The sequence below is a fragment of the Xiphophorus hellerii genome, chromosome 5 (genome assembly GCF_003331165.1).
Source record: "Xiphophorus hellerii strain 12219 chromosome 5, Xiphophorus_hellerii-4.1, whole genome shotgun sequence".
NCBI classification, from domain to species: domain Eukaryota; kingdom Metazoa; phylum Chordata; class Actinopteri; order Cyprinodontiformes; family Poeciliidae; genus Xiphophorus; species Xiphophorus hellerii.
This window is the reverse complement of record NC_045676.1, coordinates 23,237,263-23,256,717: the sequence shown is the minus strand read 5'-3', so window position 1 is coordinate 23,256,717 and position 19,455 is coordinate 23,237,263. Positions and strand designations below refer to the sequence as shown.

General features: G+C 37.5%; 1 protein-coding gene across 2 annotated transcripts in view; it reads right to left on the bottom strand.

Moving 5' to 3' along the window:
- gcgrb (glucagon receptor b) overlaps window positions 1-19,455 on the bottom strand; it is a 61,118-nt gene that overhangs the window by 8,871 nt on the left and 32,792 nt on the right. The window contains exons 2-8 of one of the 2 annotated variants that reach the window (XM_032563796.1): window positions 8,102-8,246; window positions 7,842-7,938; window positions 7,628-7,735; window positions 4,687-4,775; window positions 4,329-4,447; window positions 2,910-3,066; window positions 1,580-1,739 (exon numbers count right to left, since the gene is read on the bottom strand). In XM_032563796.1, coding sequence (XP_032419687.1) covers window positions 1,580-1,739; window positions 2,910-3,066; window positions 4,329-4,447; window positions 4,687-4,775; window positions 7,628-7,735; window positions 7,842-7,938; window positions 8,102-8,155 — 784 coding nt within the window. In that variant the 5' untranslated portion in view covers window positions 8,156-8,246. Of the gene's footprint in view, window positions 1-1,579; window positions 1,740-2,909; window positions 3,077-4,328; window positions 4,448-4,686; window positions 4,776-7,627; window positions 7,736-7,841; window positions 7,939-8,101; window positions 8,247-19,455 lie in introns of those variants that run through there. The other variant, XM_032563798.1, reaches the window with a different exon arrangement.

The following is a 19,455-nucleotide window of genomic DNA, read 5'->3' as shown; positions in this document are numbered from 1 at the left end:
CTGGTAACCAGTATAAGGAGATACAATTGGCGATTTGATTAATCCAGAAATGCTAGATTTGTTTATGGAATGCTAACTAACTCTAGATCAAATTCAAGATCAAAACACTGAGAGACTGTTTTCAAAAGCAGTAGTGTAATCATAATAAGTAAAGACAGCTGTGACGGCTTGCTAGCAGGTTAAGCTTTAGCAACGCTCCAGACTGCCTGGTTTGTACTTATGTACTTAACTTTTTCAATAAGCTGCACAGTCACTATATTTGGGTGAACCCAAATATAAGAAGACCTTTCAACTACATGTCAGGTGTCTAATAACTCTGTTTTGGTAGCAAGTTAAACAAAACAGGCAACTGAAGAGCTCACACATCTAGCTAAATGCTAACTGATGTTGCATTTGCTGCAGGCGGATAATGCAATGGAGGAAAATGAAGTGGACAGGTGGAGAAGGAGGACTTAATTCACTCTGCTCACAGACTGAAAAACACTCCTATTTTTGCACTAAAACAATGTCTCCCTTCTGTTTTTATCATCTCTCTTGTTTTCCTATCCTTGGCACTCAGAGATGCAACTTAATGGCAGTTGAAACTTTTAAAGTAAAACCTTAATTGGCTGATTTGAATTCATTTAGGAATTTCAAGCAAAAGTAAAAAAAAAAAAAAAAGTATACTACAGCAGTAGTCTTGATTATTCTAAAAAAAACTCCAGAGTTCAGCTTCCCCAGGTGAAATCAAGGCGAAACCAAAACGTCAAATATGTCGTCTTGAGACTGAGACCTGCCTTGAGTGAACTACTTCTAACACTCAAGCTCCTAATATTAGAATATCTCCTCACATCGCTTAAGACTCCATGAATTTAATTCAGATTCTTGAAGGCAAAACAGTTTATCGTCCCAATGCTAATCCAGCACCTCTGTATAGATGTTGTTATATGCATAAGAATTTGCATCAAACCATTTATAGGAGGAGTCTTCAAATCCAGGCCTTGAGGGTTGGTGTCCTGCATCTTTTAGACACGACCCTGATCCAACACACCTGAATCAAATGGCTGAGTTGCCTCCTCAATACGCAGTCAAGTTCTCCAAAGTCCTGCTCAGGGCCTTATTTATTCACTCAGGTGTGCTGAGTCAGAGACGCGTCTAAAAGTTGCAGAACACCAAGCCTGAAGACCCCTGGTCTCTGGTATCACACACACACTGCATGAAAAGTGTACCATAGATAAAGTTTGACAGGTAAATGATTGATTGATAGAGGTATCTCGGTAAAAGTTATGAAGCATGAGCCGTTGGTGGGTTCAATTTAAAAGAGTAACAGAGTTGAAAAAGCCCAAAAGGCTCAATTGAACTCCTGGCTGTTCTGGTGCCAGGGGGCGATTTATTAATGCATTTGTTAAGAGAATGTCTGACACAATGTTTCAGAGTCTTTCAATGCCTGTAATTGATCCAGAATAGATCATAAAACATCTATTTCTGCCTAACCATTATCCTGATAACTTTGCTATCAGACAATAGAAAATGTAAAGTCTCCCCGTCTGTCAGATTTTGTGTTGCGTAAACGTGTCTGTGTCTCAGTTTGGGTTCTGACCCCAGCCGATGGCCAAGTAAATGTAGAAGTATTTCTTCTCGCTGAAAACGGTGATGACGAGGAGGCTGTGCAGATAGATGCCTTCCACCAGCAGCCAGTAGTTGTTGGCGATCACGCTGTACTGCATCATCACCATGGCGCCTCGGCACCACATCACGGCCTGAAATACAACACGGTGAAGGAGAAGGAGAAAAACAAAGCTAAGACACTCTTACGTTTTAGGACACCATGAGTGATCCATCTACATTCAAAACCTCTACATGCAGATGTTAATCTTTATCTTGAGATAAAAAATATTGGTATCAAGTAGATACATCGAAGTGGACTTCAGCTTTTTAGTTAAAAACTGCTGTATGTTGTGTTGACCACTTTCCTGATGAAACTACATAGGACCTAAACAATGAATTTGTGGAAAATGTGCACTGGTATCATCACCAGAGAGACAGTGTCAGGTATGGAGTTTAATTGGGACAAAGCCAAGACTGCTATTGGAGGACAAAGAATCTCCTGATTTAATTTGAACACAAAGCAATAAAACAGGGCATCAAAAGTTCCTCGGCGTTTTCCCTTAAATAGAGAACATTAGCTAAGATTGCTCTTTCAAAACAGGTTAGTTTTACACACCTGATGGTATGTTCCTGTTTTGATTAAGTACTCTTCAGATTTTTGGTTGATTGGTTCAGACACAGAACTGTCCCACTTGAAATGAAACAAATATTTACTAAAGTCCAGGTAAAGAAAAACTGTGTTGTTTTTTTTTTCATTTAAATATCAGGGAAGAACTTGAAAGAAGAAAGACAAGGCTGAGTAAACAGATTGCTGTTGATTTGGAACCATAATTGATGTAATATGTCTCGACACAAAATCAATATTTAATCGGCTTCTTATTCGGCGACAGGCCCAGTGCAACGGCTGCCGAATTTTAAAACATATGTGGGCTGGGAACGCTAAATGTCTCATTGTGGAAAATCTGTAAGTTTTATAACAAGTAACTTTTTCCCAGTAGCTGTGTTATGCTCCTTTTCTGAATATTCTTTTCTCTAGATACACCTTATTAGGAACATTTATGCTGTGTTCGGTTTATTCTAGGATTTTGGAGTCGCTTGGATCTTGGAGTAGCACCGAACGCGAGTGCAGCATGCGCTAATTAAAAGTTGGAAAACAAGTATGATTTGCTCATTTTTGTGTTCCTAAGAACTAGTAGTGATTTAAGCTACAAGACAACAGTTGAAATAAATCCCCGCTTTTCTCAAAGTGTCATAATGAGGGCACTGATTTGAAAAAAAGAAAAAAGAAAAAGCGTGACAGCTGGTGATCTTGATGTTCTTACTGGTATGTTGACCCAGGCCTGTGTCTGGGCATCGCTGCCACTCTTTGGGTCCAGCATCGGGCTCAGCAGAGCGTCTTTGATCAGAATCGAAACCGCTCTCAGGATGAACGAAGCAAACAGGTTCATGTGGATGTTGTTCCTCATGCAGTGGAGCTTCCTATGAAGAACTGACCATGTGGATTATTTATATTTTTGTACTGGTTACATTTATAAATCAATCCACTATAGTTTTCTTTTTTATTACCTACTGTATCTCTCTTTCCCTCATTCCCCCTATCAATTTTTAGTCTTCTCTATCATTATTCTTCACTGCTTAGCTTTCTTCTAGTTTTTGGATCGTCACATTTTAACATCAAGTAAAGGTATCCTGGGTAAATACAAAACCTTTTTCAGGTGAAAATTAAACTTTAAAGACATAAGACACATCTTGGTCCAATGGGAAATTATACTGCAAATTACAGGTTTTTGTTTCAGTTCAGTTTACAAGTCTAGGCAAGATTACTTGCTGTCCTGCAGAATCAATAAACTAAAATAAAACTTGTCTGTCCTAAAAGTCAAATGTCATAGCCCCAGCTATAGAAATTCAGCATACAGACTCTACATCTAAAGAGAAACTAAACCCCAAATTAACTTCATTTTGCAGATGAACTGCCTAAATTGATCCTTATCCTAAGTGAGTCTTCAGACATACCTCCTTTACACAATGAGGCAGAAATGCACAGGGTATACATGTGTTTTCTTGACAAAAACACATGTATAAGGAAAAGAAAACAATATATATGTATATCTGCTTTTATTTTTAACTATGTTAGTTTTGGTCCTCCATAAAAACCCTCAAACATGACTCATTAAGATAATTCAGCAAAAAGGGTTAACATTTCTCTGCAGTGATAAAAGAAGAAGTCACAAATGCTTGGTGGTAGTTGTTTCTGGCAGCAGTGGAGCTGCTGCTTGTTAGCTACAAGGGGCCATTACTTTTTCACATAGTACCATCCGGCTGGTTTGGAAAACCATTTATTCTTTAAAAACTTATTTACTCAAGGTTTCTTTGCCTGTTGTGAAAAGTCGCTTGGCAATCAACAATGTGTTGTGAAACAACAACAACAAAAAAGAAAATAGAAATAATTTGTAGAGGGGAAAACTACTTTTCACAACAATTTATTTTTGCCTTTTCATCATCTTCCACCGGTTTAATTCTTGAATTGTCTCATTTCCATTCTTATACATTTTTCCTCTTGAATATCTATATCATGTGGCTGTGTTTTTATTAAATGTATTTTTCAATTGCTTTCTTATTTCCCCAGATTTCTACCTCGGAACTCTGTTTCCTGTCTCTTTCTTTCTTTTTTTTCCCCAGAAATGTATTTTCCCTCGTCTTCATACCTGCGGCTGTTTCTCTGTGTTTTATCCATATCGTACCTGAAGCTGATGAGAATGGCCAGGGCCAGGAGCAGCGCTCCGAGTGACAGAGAGTATCCCACTGTGTACATGATGCGCAGCTTGCTGAGGATGCGGCCATACTGCTGCTGCAAACCCGACTGAAACGCAAACATGGTTACCTTTAAAGCATTAATGCTCCTCTCACACACACACACACACCCCCACACACACCCGCACACACACCCCCCCACACACACACACAAAATGTAGAAAAGAACTCTCTGTGAACAGATGGGAAGATTTCACATTCTATCTTTCTAGATTGTGTCAAAGTCAAAGAATCACCCGACCATCTGTCATACGTTCAGAGCTAAATATTCACAAAGATTTCACACACCTCGCCGGGATCGTCCTCACATTCGCTGGTGTTCTTTTGTCCCCATTTGCCGTCTTCGTTGCAGACTCTGTAGACCAAACCCCGCTGAACTGTTCACAAAGACACAGCATATGTCGTATGAGGCTGGGTTCAACCGTTCAGAAAGAAAGAAAGGAAGAAAGAAAGAAAGAAATAAAGAAATAAAGAAGAGATATTTATCTCAGAATTGCAACAAAATGTCATCATGTGGTGAAGAAACATCTCCACCTGGAAGCTGTGTTTAGCTCACCTTAACGTCATACTGTTGAGAAAAGTATGTTTTGTTTTCACATTGAGTGAGTGGTCGGTTCAAACACTGTGGATTTTCAGTGGAATGTATTTACAGTCGATGTTTCGTGATGGAGTGCAGATTTGTTGCATGACTATTTTTTTGTTGACTCTTTGGTCACAAACAAACCCTCTAAACCAAGATAGGAGCAACAAAGTCCGTCTTTGCTGTGCTGAATTCCTATAAAAAAGTTTATTATTACAGTTTGTTCAGTTTTTCACTGCTATCATCATTAATGCTAAGAGTCTCTCTCGACTTCAGTAACATAAATGTAAAAATGACTTATGATTTAATTGCAAAATCACACTGCTTTGATAGAGTAAAGCGTATCACACGATTTCCTATTATTTGGTGGGAGACCAAGACGGATCTGACCTTCAGGGTTTAAACTCTGGTAAAATCCATTTAATTTATCTCTCATCCAACAAATGGCAGGTTTCACTTCATTCATTCACTTTTTTTTTCTTTCATTTGATTAAATTGCAAGGGCACAGGAAGAGCTCGGTTTTTGTAGTGAATCCTTCTCCTCCATTGAATCCACAGTATCAAAGGCACTGGATGAGCGCTGCATCCTTGATGTGATTTTCAAAGAAGCTGATGTCAATCAGTTCTGACGGCTTCAGACTAAAACGCCTTGTAAATGCACATTTGAAAAAAAAAACTGCTATAAGACTTTTATTATTATTTTGAACAAAAGAAAGACCTTAAATGTACTGGTGTTTTGTTGGTTAGGAAGAGTCCTAATCCTGTGATGTAAAGGCCCAGTTAACCTTTCTCTTCATGAGTGTTCATATAAATCGAGATCTTTTCAAAGCTATTATTCTGTACTGAATGTCAATAATAGTAAAAGCCTTTTAGCTGTTAGGAAAAAAACCCAAAAACATTCCTCTTTAAAGGCCGAAGATGTGCTTCCACAATTGAAATTTCTAGTTGCAACTTTGTAAACAAGCGCACCACACAGACGCTGACTTTGGCTTATCTCGACATAATTCAACCGCTATGAGCGGTGCAGCGATAATGAGAAAACAGCAGCACTGCGCAGTTAGAAATTTTACCCCAGAGAGTGAGTTCAATTTAACAAGCTGTAGCACCAACACAATGTGATAACAGAGGGAAAATTATCTTTAGAGTTTAATTTTAATTAACGGAAAAAAGCTCGGGTCATAATTACGTGTCTGAAAGTTCAATGATGAGCATTTTATTACAGTACAAGAATCTGTACCAAGAGTTGAAAAGAGGCAGATGGCATGGCAAATAAAATCATCTACTAACAACATTTATATCGTCTAGAAAACGTTTTCACCACCTTGGATATTTTGACCTATTTATTGCTTTTATATATCAATCATGATGAAATTTTACATGGAAAAACAAAAAAAAAATAATAAAAAAACAAATGAAAACTAACAACTACAAAATAATGACAATTAAATAAAAATATGTACCATACAAAGAGCGATTGCAAAAAAAGTTTCACCCACCTTTAAAGTCAATATTTAGTAGATGCACCTTTGGCAACAATCACAACTCAAAGTTCTTTTGTAAGAGCTCTAGGCAGCATGAATTATCCTGTTTCTCTTTTTTAGAAATTTAAGAAGCCATGGCACTCCCAAATAAAAACAATAGTTATTATTTTTACTATTTTAAACAGTTCAAAAACATTGGGATGTTTTTCCTGATGTTCTGGACTTTGGTTTGGACAGAAAACGTAAAGTATGTAGGCAAAACTCATTACAGCTAAACATGGAAGGAAGACATTCAGGCGACGGATTAGAACGTTTGCATGAGGCAATGTAATGATTCGCTGGACGTTGCTCGATAATCTCCAGTTGAAGGTTCAAATATTGTCTTTGATTTAATCTTGTAGAAGAACATTAACACAAGTATCAGTTGTTCAAATTGACCAAAGCAACAAAGATAAATTTTTAAGCAGCAGCATAATCTGATACTGAGAGCATTTTGGAAATTATAACGTTTGATTTAACTGTGTTTAATTAATGGAGCGGGGTAGGGGATAAAACATCAATAAATAAATGTTTTGTTGTTGTTGTTGTTTTTTTACCCAAATTAGTTGCATCCTGACAGATTGTACAAAATCAACTTTCAGCAGATGCTATAAATTCTATTAAATCTAATGCAACTCTCTTTTTTTTTTAAATACAAAGCTATTTGCTCTGGCTGCAATTTGCATAAATGTTTTTTTTAAAAAATCCCTAAATATTTGTATAATTCCTGGTTTGAATGGGAATCTTTTAACTCTGTGAATTTGTCTTAAAAGATCCGCCTTAGCTTCTGGTTCCTGAACAAGAAGACGACTCAAACTCAGGTTTGCTCGTGTTTAGCACCTGAAAATACCTCGGTGAATTTATGTTTTAGACAATAACTTATAAAGTCGACCTGCCATTAGTAACCCATGAATTTCTGTTCTTCTGACATAGAGGCCAATTTCTCTATAGCAACCACTGAAAGTTATAACATTGCAGTTTCTCTCATCCTGCACACACAATATGGTGGTAGCAAGGTTTTAAAAAAAACAAACTCATTCTTATACAAGTGCCAACATTTTTGTTCTTGCTATGTCATGCAGTTTTACTGTGAATTACCTCCTTTTTTTCTTTTACCGGTCTTACTGACCTTTTCGATGCCATGGCAGGAATGTTGGGCAGGAGACATTTACAGTAGTACCTGGACGTCCATCAGGCCAGCAGGCATACAAATCAAAGGTTCTGTTACACACCAACCCTGTAACACACACACACACACGCCCACACATAACAACACTTAATTGTTGCTTTGAATGGATGTAAGTCAGACATTTAATTTACCTTCATGAAGTTCAATCGCTCACCTGTGGCAGGGGGCGTGGAATTGATCTGGCTTGTGCAATTGTCCTTGTAGTTGCTCCACTTCTCCTTCACAAGCTCCAGAGAGTTAGCAAAGGACACCTGCAACGGAGAGGCTTCGTGAGGCTTCAGCAACACAACAGCCTCTTCTCTACGGCGTCTCAGTCTCACTCAGCGGTACCCAAGGATGAGTGGATTAGGGAGGGATTAAAGTTGTGTTTAATTTTATGTGTGAAAGACAGGGAGGGTATTAGTAACACTGTACCTTAGTGCAGCTGGAGAGCGTAAGCAAGGCCAAGAGGAGACACACCTGGGACATCCCACCGATGCTGGGAAGATGGGGGTTGGTGGGGACCAGAAGACAGAGGAATCCCACATGAGGCAGGCTCGGCCCTATTTCACCCCACGGCCTGAACACACACACGCATACAAAAAAAAATAAAAAATAGAGAGGATTTATTTTCTGAGAGTGTGGTGGAGGTGGCTGGAGCTAGACGTTTATGGCCTAACATTTCGCAGCATCAATGTCAAACACATGCTGTTCCATGTCTGCCTTTAGAAAAATAAAGATGCCCATGAGCACAATTTACACCCCAACTCATTTCAGGTCAGTGCACAGCTTTTCAGAGAATGAGCAATCCATAATGTGATGCAGCGCTGTCACTAATGGTCTACAGTACATACACAGGATCTCTTGTCAATAATTCAAAACAGAGTTTTTAAAAACATCAGCTCATGCCGTGCAACGATTGGTTCATCATAACAGACACTGTGCAGTACCTAGAAGAAGTATTTGTACTTTTTAAAAAATGTATGCATATTTTGTTGTATTACCACCACATAATTCAAAATACTTGCAGTACCTAGAAGAAGTATTTGTACTTTTTAAAAAATGTATGCATATTTTGTTGTATTACCACCACATAATTCAAAATACTTTATTATGATATTATGTGACAGATCGATGCAAAGTGGTGCACATCTGTGAAGTGGAAGGAAATTGATGAATGGTTTTCAAATTATACTGCAAATACAATCATGCTTATGGCGAACATTGCAAATAAGATTTCAATAAACGTAGATTATTTTAACTTACATTTTTTTAATAAATCAAAAACATATATATTTTCTTTAAAAAATATAGAATTAAAAATGCATGATTTAAAGAGTTAGTAGATTCTGTTGTTTTAGTTTTGTATTACTGTTTATTTTCCCTTCAACTTTATAATTTATACTGATTTTATGCTTTTATTATGTTCGAAATAAACAAATAAATTTTCTAAGGGCCCTGCAGTGCCTCCTGACGGCCCTCAGGGGGCAGCGGCCTCCACTTTGAAAAAAACATCGTTAGAGAACATTAGCGAACAAATAGCATCATGGAGAACCACAGCAGACAGACAGGTCAGTGAGAGTGACGTGGAGAAGCTTGGTTAGGCATTAAAATGACATTCCAATATTTAAAACGAACAAGAAATACTTTTCAGTTTATCATCCACAAAGAAAATATTTGGCACAACTACAAACTTAGCGGGGCCGTCAAGTAGAGCATTAATCAATAAAATTGCCAAGAGGCCCATTGTGACTGCAGGCGTCCAGGTTGGAGGCTCTGTTAGTCTGACAGCTAGAAGCCCCTCCACAAATCTGGTTGTTATGGAAGAGTGGAAAAAAGAAACACATAGTGGAGACGTCCTGTTTTAACTTACCACTACTGCCAGGAGCCCTGCTGGGGAAACGAAATGTAGCAGAACGCTCTACTCAGATGCATGACTGAGGCTCTACATCAGAGTCTGGTTAGCTGAACAACATAGAACAACACTTTACCCTGAACACACCATCCTCACAATGAAACACGGCAGTGGCAGCATAATGCTGAGCAGGTTCTTTTCTTTAGCAGGAAAGCGGAAACTGCAGCTTGGCATAGTTAGTGGGAAGATGGGTGCAAAGCCAGGGTTTATATCAAAGTATGAAAAAATTTTTGAAGAATCTAAGGCAATTCTTGAAAATTAATGTTTACACACAATTTCCATCTAATCTGACTGAGCTTCAGGCATTTTGCAAAAAAATAAAATAAAAGAATGGGTTAAAATTTCAAGGTGGCATGAGGTTGCTAATGAAATGTGTGGCACACTTTTAAGACAGTAAATTGTAAAAATTGTTGAAAATCATAACGCTCTCATCTTCCAATTTACAATTTTTCACTATTTTCATCTAATATCATTACAAAACTCCAAAGTTGAGTTTTTCACATAACAAAATGCAAATAGATTCACACAACACAAACACTTTTGCAAGGCACTCTCCTTTAATCATGTTTGCTTTTTTTTTTTTTTTTTTTTTTTTCCAGGCTGGGATCATGTGGCACCGGTTGACCGTCTTCGCCCACGCAGTTGGAGAACAAAACGAAATCTGAAACGTTTCTGCAAAAAACACCTTGAGCATGGAAACATTTTTGGCTAAAACGTTTCAAATTCCATTCTGTTCCAGTCGGTTTTTGCTTCAGACGCAGAGGATCCCGTGTAGCGCCGAGTCCGGGCTTCTCACAGGAATCTGAGCAAAACATCAATAGCCTGTCATGCTGTACAGATTAGAGCATTCCTTTTTTTTTTTTTTTTTTTTTTTAAAAGGACTACAGAACAAACAATAAAACAAATTGCTGGGATTTGATGCTACAGTTGTAATCCTCTTTTGCTATGAACACATTGGATTCCTATGTGGATTCCAGCAAACGAGCGCAAAGTAGGACCATAAGTTGTTTTGGGACTAAATACAACAAAACCAAAGGGATTAGATAGGCAGGAATAAATATTCTGAGAAATGTATTTGCTTTTTTTCACAATAAATTAGAATCTTTGAATCTTAGAATCTTAAAATGCATGAAACGATTTAGTCACTAATTTGTTTCCATTCAGCATTTCTAAATAAAAAAAAAAAAAAACTTTTTCATGTATATAAAATCCATCACTGGATTACCTTTCCCATATTTTTAGAACTTTACATGCTGAACAAGAGGATTTAGGAGGATTACGAAAGATAAGCTTCAAAATATGACAGGTTTGAAAGACAAACTAAACATTGTTGGTTTTGCTCTTTCCATAGATTTGTTCGCAACAGCAAAAATAACAATAACAATAATAATCTGTTCTTATCCGCTAAGCTGCAGCGGCTGAGATTATGAGCCATGCCTGCCACTCCCTCTGCTTTGCTGACGGGGTTCCCTACAGTGGACTGAGTATTTTTTTAAGTGGAAATACTTAAATATTAACTCCCATTGTAAATACAGCAGTGCTTCAAATTGAGCCACTGTTGTTTATTTGTGTCATGAGCTGAAAGAAACGCGACAATAACACTAATTGCGGTACTTACTATCACATTGTTAGCGTTTTGTTAAGCTCTTCTCTATGTGAAGATACTTTTGCCCTCAATTTCCAGAAGATCTCTGCAGGTGTCAGGAAGAAAATCGAGGGACTATAAGAACAACTTGAAATAATTTGTATAATAGTTGAAAACATGTATATAATGTTCATTATGTTAGAAAGGATAAAGGATAAATGCCATGAACACACCTCTTTTGAAAATACAAACATTTCTATGCAAAAATCATTAGTGCATGTCAGTCCATAAAAAAGTTTGCTCTTTGGTATAATAATTTTTTAAAAATCAGTTTTTTAAATTATTTTAATAAAAAAATATTTTTTAATTATTATTTAAAAAATGTAAAACCTTAATTAAACCCTATTAATTAAGGTTTTTAACAACCTTAACAACCTTCAAATGTAAGTAAAGATAATGTATGAGGGATTTAGTCACAATTTTGTATTGCAGTGGATTAACCAGTTTGGATATTTTTCTGTGGAATATAATTCTTATTCATGAATAAATTACCCATTTGTGCATACTTTTGCATTTGAAGGACTATAAATCTTGAGAAGCCGCATCACGTTGACTCAGTGCTGTTGGCTGGTGTTTGCAAATGAGCCAATTCATGAGTGGCATTTGTTTTCGTTGGTGCTGTTTCCCAAGGAGTGGAAGTAAGGACGAGCGTGGACGTTAGCTTCTGCGGTAGCCAAGGACAAATTGCAGTCTCAGTGTGAAAAGGTAATAGGCAAAGGCTTCATACTGTAGTGTTTGCACAAGCAGTGAAAATACCATGAGCTCTTTTAATCCTCTTTAAGCGTACAGTCTCATCTTTTTTATTGTTGAATGTTTTACTCCAGTTTCTGAATATTACAATAAATATTTCTCAAGGACTGGAAACACATTTAGTTTGAAAATATGAAATCGCACAGCAGCCACAGTAAAAACCTTTTGGAGATGAAAACCTATATCCCAATTCTCATGACACACGTAGTTGCAGAAGCAATTGATTTGGCCAGATAAGTCTGCATAAAGAGGTTAACGTGTTCATGTTAATATATAGATGCATGTATGGGTTATGCAACAGGCCACCGAGTTAGTGTGTCTGTTTTCATGCAACCAGAATACACAGCAAAGGACGGCAGGCGGAGAACGACATATAACTGTCTCAAACTGATAACCTAATCGACCGCACAGGCAGGTTTAACATTATGCACACACACAATCACAGATAACACAACGTCACGGCATGACGATATCTGACTATAATATGCCATCATATTTATATTCAGTGCAGAGGAAGCTGGGGCTGAAAGCCGGACATTAAATCCTGAAAGCATTTTTCCTGATCTTTAATTTATACCCCCGGCGGTATCTTGGGATCTGGAAGCTTACCTTAATCTTGGTGCACTTTAGAGCTTTGAGGGATAGTTTTTGTAGTCAAAAAGCCTAACACAAAATTCTCCAAATTTGCAGCAGATTTCATTCTCGAAGCTCAAGTTTAGTGCTTTTTCGCATCTTGCCATAATGACTCACTGCCCTTAAAAACTCTGTCTCATCTGTTCTTGTGACCTTGTGTTAAACCCCCATTAAGTATTCACTTTATTTGCCATAGTTTTACTCCGAGACCTCACAGTGAACTCCAGTGATTATTATAGTAATCTACCTGAGATTTCAACTCAAACGTCGCAACGCCACAGAAAAGACTCCGAAGCCATAACCTTCTGTGTGAGGAGCGAAGAAGAGAGAGAGACACAAATAAGCGAGTGATAAAAATAAGAATGTCTGATAATTGTTGTGTGACCAAGTTACTCGGCGTGGCTCATTTGTTTTCCTTTGCGATATTCAGAGCAACGAGTGCACTATGTAAATTACCACACATTACGTACTGTACACTTTGTGTGCATCTGGGAGCCACTAATAACTCTCCATTGCCTGCAGTTATTTCCTTTAACAAACTGTGTGTAGACGCTCATTTGCATTTTTTAATTTGTCCGCGCACGCCTACATACACACACACACACCCGCATGTTTTTTTTAAAGGGACAGTAAAATAATCCTGGTCTCGCTCTACTGCATGTTTCCAAGAATAAGTCTCACGTTACAGCTTGTACAATCATCAGAGGACACTTTGACCTGAACTTTTGCCCTAATTCAGGTTTTGTCCCATTATGACACTAAAGTGTCAAAATGTGCCAAACTTGCTGGTGAAACATGTGTGAACTGGTTACAGTATGTGCAAAGACCTAAAAAAGAGATCATCACTTAAATCACAAGATGTTTCACACTGCTATTTACTACTGATCATTTCTTTTAATTATTTTTGTTGTTGTTGTTTTTTATGCATGATGCAGGAATTTGTCTTTCAAGAAATAAGAGTTAGATTTCTAAGTTTAACTTGAAAGGCTCTTCCAGTCTCTTCTTGGACAATTTTTCTAATAAAATGTTTGCTGAAGAAAAGAATAAGTCTCATAATTTCAAAAGTGGTAATTAAATTATAAAAGGTTGTTTTCGTTTCACTCTATCAAAAAATGTAGTTTATTTGTTACTATGCAAACTAGCAAAATCACTTTTTACTGTCTTTGCACATTTTGTCTACAGGATCTATTTTTTTAAAAAAGAAATAAGAATAGCTTCAGCCAAGACCTTTTCAGCCGCGTTTGTGTTTGATCATAGTTTGGTTTCTCCTCCTTTTGATATCAAATTTGTCAAAATGAATCAGTAAGAATGAAATGTAATTTGACACTGCCTTTTAACTTCTTGTAGGACAAACTCTGGTTTCTCTGCTCACTGATTTTCTTTGCCCTCTCTTGAGACGAAGACGTAATTTTGCAAAGCCAGCAGTTCCAGCCAATAGAAAATCAGCTTGACTGCCTTCTTTTGGCCGCACAAAGATTTCAAGTTTTAATCAGGAATGCTTGAGCAACGGGAGCAGAATGTAAACAGCTTAAACAGAAGATACTTGTGTTAGAGGCATATTTGTAAGCAAACCAAACTTTTTTTTTTCAAATGGAAAAACTGCACTTAAAATATGAGTGTAAAAAAATAATGAATCCTGCAAATCATAAATGTGTGTTTTCCATTTAAAAACTAAAATCTTCCCCACTGGGAAAGACCTGAAAGATGGTGTAGACAGCAAGTGAACAAACACAAATCGAAACATGTTTCCTTTTTTACATCCCAATAAAGTGAGAGATGCAGAGTCCTCCCTTCGCACGTCTCCATTTTTATTTAAAAAGAAAAAGATGTAAACATACCCTGAATGTTTAATTCTCCTCTCTGCATGACCAAAAAAATAATGTCTGCACATGAGAAGAAGTACTTGATATAGAAGATGCTACTAAGTAATGTAGAGTCAAGGAAAAACAGACTCAAGCAGTATTCTGATTGAGTCTGTGTAAACAGCGCTTTCATAGATTACACTCACTATGATTGTAAATAAATGTAGCTCACCAGTGAAAGGGTGAAGCTGAGGAATTTCAGACCTCATGCATGTGTTTATTAGCATAACTACTGCAAACACATGCTACTAAAGCTTTAGGTTTTTAGCAGCAAAAAGCAGGAAGTCACTCTATTGCAAAGGTGCCATAAAGAAAGACTTCACGGGATCCCGTCATGTAAATCAAACTGGTACCCATATTATTTTATTAAGACGTGTCTTTACATTTATTGAGTTGTCATTGGAGGTGAATACACATTTATAGGTTTATATACTGCTTCCTTGAACAGTACATAGATGATACAAAACATATTAATTACACTTTTTACACAAAATCATTCATAGATGATGACATTTTAGTCTGGTCAGTTAAGCTCCTTTCCTTTTAGGGGCTCTTGTCTCTTTAAATTCAAACAAACTGCAGCAGGCCACGCCCACCAACTCAACCTTTACACTCACACATGAAAAAGGCTGTGCAGGAGATGTGGAGCCTCCTGCACAATAAGAATGCACCAAGTGGTTTCTGGATGGTAAGTCAGCAATAAAAACACTTATCTCTTTCAGCAGCCATTGTACAGCGCAAACAACGGTAAAACCAGCTGACCAAACGTGCTGGAGCTCAGCTTGGGTTGCTGGGCGACGCAGTCGTTTTTGAATCGGCTCATTTTCCAGACACCAAAATCTGCGTTAACATAATGCCAAAAAAAGCATCTGCGTGTTTTTTTTAAGTGCTTGGATTGTGTTTAGAAGCAGCTGAAACCCTCCTGGAAGTATAAAAACGTGAATTTTGCATAAAAGGTCCCCTTTAATTGCTAGCAGTGTTGCTTTAAAGAAATAGACATATATACTAGACATCCAGATTCCCATGCTTGGTTTTGTCCTATACAACCTTGCTCTTTGTCCCGCATTTATCTGGCATGAATCTGCTCTCTCTAATGACACATAGTAGTCAGCTGATTTTTTTTTTCTTTTACACTTAGTCTCATCTATAATCATCTCTGCAATATTAAACTGAACAGCTTCCCCTCTTCCTTCCCAGACCGTACCAATGCGTCTGCCATGAGACCGTGCCTTTCTCTTCTCCACTCACACACTTTCATCAAAGTGCACAAAACTGCACGATTATCCTGAGAAAAAAAAAAAAAAACATTAGTAAGACGAGCCAAGAGAAGTTGAGTGAGCGTGCGACTCCGGATCCTTTTAAAGCTTTGACCTTAAATGATCAAATGACCAGTAATGAAATTTATGTAAAATGTAAGCTGTTGTTGATTACTGTTAACGTGACACTGGTCACCCGTGGGTATGGGGTAGTGTTACGGAGTAAACGCATTACCCACATTGAGCGCTTCCCAATTCTGTTGTTTAAATCAATCAAGCCTTCCCAGGGAGACAAGGAGAAGATAATTAAGCAGAGTGTGGAGACTACGTAGGAGGTAACAGAAACATGCGAGCAGCGGCTGTAATGGGACTAAGCTGAGCCGTAATTATGTTGTTTCTGCTTCGGTAAGCCGCTGTGCCCTGTATGACGAATGACACTAAACTCTAATGTTATTCCTCTCTAAAGCTTTTTTTTTTTTTTTTACTCTTTCTGTACTTTATACCAGAGAAAAGAAATGTTGTTTTTTTGTTTGTTTGTTTCAGTCTGTTGTGTATTGTTTTGGTCAATTTAACCGGATGATTCAATCAGGCTGTGATCGGTTTTAATAGGTTTTAATCCGTCGCGCTCAGATCGATGCGCTTTCATTTCCTTTCACAGTTTAACAGAACAAAAGCAACTGGCCATCAGCCAAGTGGAACTTTTGCTGAGAACAATTATTTACCCGCATGCAGATTTCTTCAGCTTTTGCTTGCAGAGGTTTGTCAGCATCAAACAAATCTTAATATTAAACACAACCTGAGAAAAAACAAACAAACAAGAAGCTGTTTTCAAACTGCAATATTTAATAAGTGGAGAAAAGCAATCCGAAACAACCTCGGCCTGTGAAAAAAAAGAAACTGACTTTCAAACTTTAACTGTACGAAGAACGATTTAGCTAGCTGATATTTTGGCCTTATGATATTTTTTTATGCATTCTCCCAGAGAAAGAAATACTGAAACACAGTCACTACTGAACAAAACACAGAAGTGAAACAGTTTATGACAAGTCGCCCAGATCATGAAGCATCAAACCACCCCACACCGTCGCACTGTCACCATTTTCTGATTTTCTGCATGTTAGTTTTATACTGTATAGAACAGGATTCACACCCTTTAAAAAGGCACACTTATGTATCAAAAGTCTGCAGAACAGTTTCCCAAAAGTCTTTTAGATCAGATGCTTTTTGGCAAATGTGAAGAAAGCCTTTTATTGCATTTTTTTCCATTTCTGCCCAGTCAACTTCTTAATGTTGAGCGATGAACGTAATGAAGCCAACCTGAGGCGAGACGTTTTTCTGGGTTCTTCAGTTCTCCCGGATGAGTTATTGATGCACTCTTAGATTGCATACTGTTTTGCTTATTTAAATCTTTATTTTTTTTACCCACATCACATTTTGAGACAGAAACTAAAGTGATTTTTCTCTTATTCCATATGCCAGACAGTCATCTGGTGTATCTTCTGAGATTTAGCTCAGTTGTCCAACAACGTGTTCAATCACAGTTGGTTTGAATATTTTCTTTTCTCTTAATAAAATAAATTCTATTTTGAACATACTGTGTTCATTTATTCAAGTTATTTTTGTCACATATCAAAAACTGTGTAACTAAAAAGTAAAACAGACAACATGTGAAAAGGTGCAAATGCTTTTCTTACGTCATTTTTAAATATCAATTTTCACATTTGAATCTATATGCTCTTGAACAGAGGCAGTAAAAGTAGTTTTGTTTTGTTTGTATTCCTCGTATTCATCAGACCTCATTGTCTTTTCTCTGTGTCTGTGCAAAGAAGCAATCCCAACGATGCGTTTTGACAGCTGGTAATAAAGGATTCTCAAAGCTTTGAGCACCGAACAACAAATCCACTCAGCTCATCTGCATGGAGGTAGCAGCAGAACCTCGAACGCCCCGCCCGTTATTCAAACTTTACGATTTGCATTTTTAGATCCTACCTGTGTTTGGAGAAGACTGCAGATAAGACTTATTCAATTCTGCTCCGAAAGTGGATCATTTTAGGTTTAATGAAATGACTTGTATGATATCGCTCGCATAAAATAACAGCATGAATTTGTACATTTATATTTTTATGATGCTCCGAGCACAAATTTGCTGCAAGACCAGTCAGCCAGATAGCATTTGAAGTACTCTGAGAAAAATAGTAAGAAATGTAACTTCTCTTACTTTAATACATCTCTCAGACCAACATAGTGTGATGCTGCAGATTTAATTGCCCTGCTACAAAAAATTAAGCAGCATGAATGCAACGACTGTGAAACATTTCTTTCACATAAGTAAGTTATATTCATACTACCCAGAGCTCTCCACCATCTACAACAACTTTATGACACATATTCTGTTGTCTTTATCATCAGAGTCTGTTGGGACTATTCTCAGACACCCACATGTTAAATGGTGGCAGCAAATACATGTGAGATAAAAAAAATACAGTTTTATAAAAATTTAAATCTGTTTTCCCCCATTTAGTTAATTTATTGCTCAAAAACAGGCATTGATACAGAGTCAAATTTAGATAAAGGGTGAAATGACACCACATTAAACAGTCTGCAAGTCGTGCCCTACATTAGTTTCTTTGGTTGTTTCAGATGAAAACAAATGAGCTTCTGTAAGACAATATCGCTAAACACTAGCCCTTGCATGTTGGCATCTGCGTTCGATTTGACTATGTAAGTTCAGTCCATTTACCGTTTATGATTTAAAGGACTGTTTAATTTTTCATTTTTCATTGGGCATTTTCAAAATTGAAAACACTGGTATAATCTGAGTTGAATAATTCTTTACCTATGATAAATTCTGCAATAAAACCCTTAATTTCTTCCTGAAATTTCAATGTTTCAGACAAAGACTCCCCAAACTGAAACATCGATCAAAACCGATTTTCTACACTAACTGAAGGTGGAAGAAATGGGGACAGAAGGAGGGATTCGCTCAGGTCCAGTTAAGTCAAGAACTACTGCATTGATTGGAGATATTACTTGCTTTTTTTTTGCTTTCAGTTCCTTCCTTCCTTCTTTTTGTTTTTCTCTTCTGAGTTGACATATCAGTGGATTGTTACCTCCCATGAGGCTTTATTTAAAAACGTCTCCAACTGGACCGTCCGGTTCATCAAAACAAAAGCCGATGTTAATAGAACTGGTGGCGTTAAAGTGGCGTGCTTTGGCAAAGAATTCTGGGAACTTAAAGGAGACACACCTTGAAAGTTGAAATGTACAAACAAGCGCACTTGATCTCCTCATGTTTGGACCGATGAAGAAAACTCCAGCATATTTTTTACAACCAAGCGACTGTGACCTAAGCATCTAAAGTCCCTCCCGACAAGCAGGAGATGATGAAAAAAGGTTTAAAGTCACATAATTTAATCCTTTATTTACATCCAGCTCACCGCTCTCATGCTGCATAGTGGTGTCCAGATGTGGTCGGGATGTTTTTCTCAAAAACAAGGAGAGCTGTTCCCTTGACAGCCAACATCTACTTTATTCAGAGGATGCTTCTCAGAAAACAAAGCAAATGTCAACCTCATCTTTCTTCAATTGAATTCTTTCCTGCGTCTTGTGTTTTCAAAGAATTCCTCATTCCTTCTCCATCTTGTTTGCCTGACTGTCCTTCACCTTTTCTGACGTAAACTGAATTGTGAACAAACTGAAACAAACAGCCAGAGCTTTGAAAGGGTCCA